The following is a 6,138-nucleotide window of genomic DNA, read 5'->3' on the forward strand; positions in this document are numbered from 1 at the left end:
ATTGCACCTCCACACATGTACAGTAACCACTCACCATATCGTGGTTCACCTATTGTACCCTCAGTACATCACAGATTTTTCTGGCTAGTATATGTAAATTTATATCACAGGCTTCTGAAGCTGATATGCATTTATGTTTCTTTTTTATTTTACTTATTTCTGTGGTAAAATAAGCATTTTCACGCCTAAAAATGAATAATGGGTGTGTGTATCCATGTCCTTGTCTCGAAATCATGTGATAGTTATAAATTTAGCTGACCATCATACAAGCAGCGTCTCTCATTTCCAGTCATCCATAAAAATATAGACAACCATGGAGAATTACAAACTTGCTTGGAAATAGTGAGGATGGAAGACAGGTAGAGCATCCAGCTGTAGAAAATCTACCTCACTAAATTCTGTCTGACCTATGCAGCCATGAGAAAGTGGATGCTAAAATGATGCTTACTCAATATAGAAGAATTCTTATCCCATGCAGTCACATTAAACAAAATCTAACATAGAAATAGTTCAAAGAGATTTTAATTGTAATAATTTACATTTCACATTAAACTGAATTCATAAAATAACAATCAAATTTTATACTTTACAAAAATTCTTTAAATATCCATTTCACATTTTGGCACAAAACCAGCAATTTCAGAAGAGGGAATAAATCGATTACATCGACCCCAGGGCTCAGCAGATATTTATTTTATTGACCCCCACAAGGTGCAGCCTTCTGGCTTGCCAGTCCTCAGTCAAATCGTCCAACTCATGCTAACATGGAAAGCGGACATTAAACGATGATGATGACAATGATGATGAAGCAGTCATGTGATGTGCAGAATCAATTCAGCTGCAATAAGCCAAATGTATGTTTTACTTGTACGTGTGGTTAGAGAAAATACTGTGTGGGGATTCTGTTATTATACACTATTATATCTCCTTTTGTGTGTAAAAAAAATATATTATTGACATAAATCATTTTATATTCATTTCAAGGAATGAGTTTCGAGTGATGAATATGCGAATGTTTAATTAAGGAACTATTTTCAGAAAATGATTTACCACAGGTATCACAATGGTATGGCCGCTCTCCTGTATGAGTGCGTATATGATTTGTTAATTGATCATTGCGAGAGAATGATTTACCACATGTAACACAGCAATACGGCTTTTCTCCTGTATGAATACGTTTGTGTTTAGTTAAGTGAACATTTTGAGAGAAAGATTTACCACAGGTAACACACTGATATGGTTTACCTCCTGTGTGAGTGTGTTTGTGACGAGTTAAATGATGATTTAGCGTAAAAGATGTACCACAAATTTGACAGCAAAATGGCTTCTCTCCTGTATGAACACGTTTGTGTCTACTTAAATTATGACTTTCAGAGAATGATTTACCACAGATATCACAACGATATGGTTTGTCACCTGTATGAGTACGTTTGTGTTTAATTACAGCGCAACTTTGAGAGAATGTCTTACCACAGATATCACACTGATATGGTTTCTCTCCTGTGTGGCTGCGTTTATGAACTGCAATATTCTTTCGATTGAATAATTTTCCACAGATATCACAGTGTGATTTTTCACTTGTTTGAGTATATTTATGACTCCTTAAGTGAGCTGTTTCAGAAAAACCAATCTTTTTACATTGTGTTTTATAATTAAGCTTTTTTTCCATATTTCTATGCTCATCAAAATATACAGATGTTTTTTTCTTCTTTTCCTTTTGATATTTTATTTCTACAAATATATATTCTCCTATACTTCAACGAACTGTGATTTTTACCAATACCTGACGATGTTGCAAGCTAATTGGTAAATTTCTCCAAGTTTACATCTGTCCTGTTTAACAGCTTCCTTTAGTCTTTGAAAAACAAGCAATAATGATGAAACATCTGAAATACAGACAAAAGTATTTTATGCCTATGTCATCTCATATTCTGAAATAAAACAATAAAAAACGTAGTTAAAAAATGCTGAAATTCAGCAATGAATATTTTGCTATGTTTCTACACTAAGAAACTAGATATAAAATTAACTTTTAACTGAACAATGTACTGTACCTCTTTTCTTTCTCTCTCTTTTTCTCTAATTATGTCAAATCATTACCAACAGGCTAAGTAATGCAATGACAAACAGAAATATCATAAAATAGGTAAAATTTAGTGCGTCAATTATGTTACCTCACTGCCCCTTACAACATGCCCAAGTAGAGAGCCTCTACAGTAGACTATGTAGATATTATAATCATCTTCCTTTCAATAGTGTATTGCTTTATGTTTCATTGCCCTAAAGCAATGCATATCGCAATATCTTTCACTCTGAGAAAGAAGTCCTTTGTTACTTGCAGAAGTAATAGCTTCTTGAACTTTTTCCAAACCTTTTTTTTATTCTTGGTATGACACTTTTGGTACACCCACTTCTCCTGCTATTTTCGTCCCCTATATAACAAAAGCTTTCAGTTACTTTTACACCTAGTAGACAGTTTTATTTTTTTATTTTGTTTTGGTAACCGTGCACTAATACCGAAAGGGGGAAAAAAACGGACCTTGCGAACTTTCCGCCAGTCCTTTCCCCACCTCTTCAGAAAGCATTTTCCCCACAAATTTCCTTATAATCGTGATCTATGCTGTTTGAAAGGTGCTTCTGTAAAATTTCATTAAAAGATATCAATTTTCTTGAAAGTTAAGAGGGGGAAAAAATGGATCGTGTGAATTTTCCGAAATCCTCTCCCCACCCTTTCGGAAAACATTTTCCCCAGAAATTTCTTTATAATCGTAATCTGTACGATTTGAACGGTATTTCTATAAAATTTCATCAATATATATATCCATTTTCCTGAAAGTTATAAAGTTATAAAGGGAAAAATCGGATCTTGTGAATTTTCCGAAAGTCCTCCCCGTTCGTTTGCGCAAATTTTTATTTTTTCATATTCATTTTCTACACATTTTTTTTTTTTACCCCCAGTAGGCTGGAGTTCTTTTTGTTTTCGTTAACGGGTCTCAAACTGTATATTGATCCTTTTGAATGCTTATTGCCCTAGTGCATATGAAATCTACCTTCTCTGACAGCTCACCCGGGATCTCATTTCACTTCTCGTGTGTCCATTATTTACCCTAGGTCCAACTTATGTAATTTACACCTATTAACAGTTTCGCCATTCTGATAGCATCAGAGTCCTCTATCTACCAAATCCATACACAAGGGCTTGGTCAGCATGAAGCTACAGTAGAAAACACTCCTTCCTCCTTATTCAATCTTAAATCTAAACAATCGCAAACTTTGGACTATGTAGTGCCGTACGTGCTTCTAAATTTAGTGGGAGCGAGCACAAAAAAAAAAAAAAACTGGAGCCACAACACAGACCAAACAATTATTAACTCATTTCTCTTACATTACGCGAAATATTTCATTAGTTATAATATATGTAATTATATTCAACGTTCATTAATTTCATATTTCAGTAACAATGTCATTATGTATGAAACTTACAACTACTGATATCTGATATAGGTGTGGCATGAAAAAGATAGAATTCTGCGGGATTGACCTGTGTAAGATTATGACGTTACGGTTTGTTTTGGTTATTTGGATGTCAGCAGCCATCAACGCATCACAGGAGATTGAGCGGACAGTTCAAAACCACGGGAGGTTGGACAAATAAAGTAATGACCCCAAAAAGTTCTTCCAAAACCATGCGATTAACAAAAAGAAAAGAGAGAGAGAGATTCGACTTTTATCGCATAAATGAACTAAATAGTTTTTAAAATTTTGCTAAGCCACTGTGATGAAGAAAATATCGATAATTTGACTCCCAAATACCTGACTACTATTTATGATGTTCACTAAATCTATAATTTCACTAATATTGCATGTAACATTCGACTCTGGAATGACAAATATAAAGATTAAAATTTCATTTCGGAAGTATTACCGTCTACGTAAATGTAAGGACACGGAAATATCGTTCTTCATTGGTGTTAGATTTTCTCACTTCTATAGCATAAGAATATCCTGACTTCTAAACTGTATGTTACGAGTCAGGGTATTCCAGAACCGGGCCGTGTATCATTTGGAACTGGGCCGCACGGAAATAATTTTTCAATTTACTTTCTAAAGCACTGACAAGCGCAGACTGTAGGGTGTTTTTGTAGTTTCCTGTGTTAAAATGTAGTAACATAGTTCTTTATAGAACAGCCATGTTATAGTGGCAAAGAAAGAAAACAAACACATTACAGTCTAGTATTGCTACTACTTATGTCTCTCTATAGGCAGGTGCCCAGTACCGAAGAAGAATAAAGACCCAGAAACAATAGACTAGTTGCCAAAACGGAGGGCTGTGATTCGCTCCCTTATTGACAATATATCGGACAAAGGTTGTATCGTTAACCAGCTGGAAAATTCGATTTTCTGTAGTTAAAATGTAGTGACAGTTCTTTATAGAGCCATGTTCTATAACGTGTGTGCGTATATATATATATATAGATATACATACATACACACAGACTCACACACATTTATATTTCATATATATACATAATACATAAAGATATGTGTGTGTGTGTGTGTGTGTAGTATTATAATCATTCGATTATATATGATGCACTTTATTGCGTTTTCTTCTGCGCGTGATCACTTCATCCGTGCTGCAAAAATATAGACAACTGCTCTATATGAAACCTAACTAATTAAACATATTATTTCAGTAAAACAAACCTTTGTCAACTGACCGTTTCCAAGTGTAAGCAGTGAATCAGTGTGTTGTATCTTTTCTCCCAACTACCATAAAACTAATCTCCAACATCTTTGGCCGTCATTTCGTATTCTGTTACAATGAGGTTGGGAAATTGTATTTTTGTTTTTCGCCACAGTTTCGATGTATACAGTACGCGTCAGCATATTTGCAATATTATGACACCTTGTTTTAATATATTATTATCACCTTTTGTTCTTCTCTTACTGTCGTATGCTATATACTTTACTTCTTTTAATGTTTACCGTGTATACTTTTTTTTGTCCCCGTATGTGGCTATCCTTCGCTGTAATTATAATTCTTGTCAACTGAAGCACATGCTTTTGTTTACATCTAATCGGCCTTTTCTGAAAAGGAGGGATGGGGAATGACTGGGGAAGACGGTACGGTGAGCCTTTCTGCTTTGCATAACCATTGACGAGAGAGGAAGTTTCATAGAAACAGAAGAAAGCGATAGTCGGTGACCGATAAACAAAGAGAGAGAGAGAGGGAGGGAGAGATAGAGAGGGGGAGAGAGAGGGGGAGAGAGAGAGAGAGAGAGAGAGTTTCATAGATACAGAATATATTTTTAACAAGTTGAAAGAACGAATCGTTATACAAAGAAAGAAAGAAAGAAAGAAAGACAAGGCTACACCAACTCACACACACACACGCGCGCATAAAACAGGCTTCTTTTAGTTTCTGCCCACCAAATTCACTTACAATGATTTGGGCAGCCTCAGGCTATAATAGAAAACACCCAAGGTGCCACACAGTGAGACTGAACCTGGAACCAAGTGTTTGGGAAGCAAACTCCTTAACCACAGTCATGTCAGCATCCCTACATATATTTATGGTTAATAACATGAGTTTTGAATGAGAACATAATTTCCAACAAATTTCATTTCATAATATTTTACCTCTTTATTTTTAAAGTACTTTAGTGAATAGATTTTTATCCAGGATTATGAGACCTGAAGCCTATGAATAATTTCCATTATATTACATACAAGAGATGTCCAGTCTGTATTCAGTTGTAGACTGTAAGTATAGTCTTATTTTACACTGAATGATTCCCTTATATGTCTCACGCTATTGAATTTATCTGTCCAGTCTTTATTCATTACAAACTTGAAGTTTACAATCCATAATTAAAGATTTCCCAAAGAATTCAGTGAAGAGGGTTTTTTTGCAACTAAGAACACATTTGTAGACTACAAGATGAGATGTCAAAGAGAATGATTCCAATCGAATTCACCATGATAAAAGATCTTTAAAGCAAACTCTTTGGTGGACCGAGTTTGAATTTTGAAGAAGGATTTCTCAGGTTTTACTGATCTATAAAGCAAACTCTTTGGTGGACCAAGTTGGAATTTGAAGAAGGATTTCTCAGGTTTTACTGATCTATAAAGCAT

General features: G+C 34.8%; 1 protein-coding gene across 4 annotated transcripts in view; it reads right to left on the reverse strand.

Annotated features, from left to right (window-relative positions):
- Positions 1 to 506: 506 nt before the first annotated feature.
- Positions 507 to 6,138, reverse strand: part of LOC106868271 (zinc finger protein 239) — a 12,488-nt gene continuing 6,856 nt past the window's right edge. Inside the window, exons 1-2 of one of the 4 annotated variants that reach the window (XM_014913461.2) lie at positions 4,722 to 5,323; positions 507 to 1,886 (exon numbers count right to left, since the gene is read on the reverse strand). In XM_014913461.2, the coding sequence (XP_014768947.1) occupies positions 980 to 1,669 (690 nt within the window). In that variant the 5' untranslated portion in view covers positions 1,670 to 1,886; positions 4,722 to 5,323 and the 3' untranslated portion in view covers positions 507 to 979. Of the gene's footprint in view, positions 1,932 to 4,707; positions 5,324 to 6,138 lie in introns of those variants that run through there. The other 3 variants (XM_014913459.2, XM_052976249.1, XM_014913460.2) reach the window with 3 other exon arrangements.

The sequence above is a fragment of the Octopus bimaculoides genome, chromosome 24, assembly GCF_001194135.2.
Source record: "Octopus bimaculoides isolate UCB-OBI-ISO-001 chromosome 24, ASM119413v2, whole genome shotgun sequence".
NCBI classification, from domain to species: Eukaryota; Metazoa; Mollusca; class Cephalopoda; order Octopoda; family Octopodidae; genus Octopus; species Octopus bimaculoides.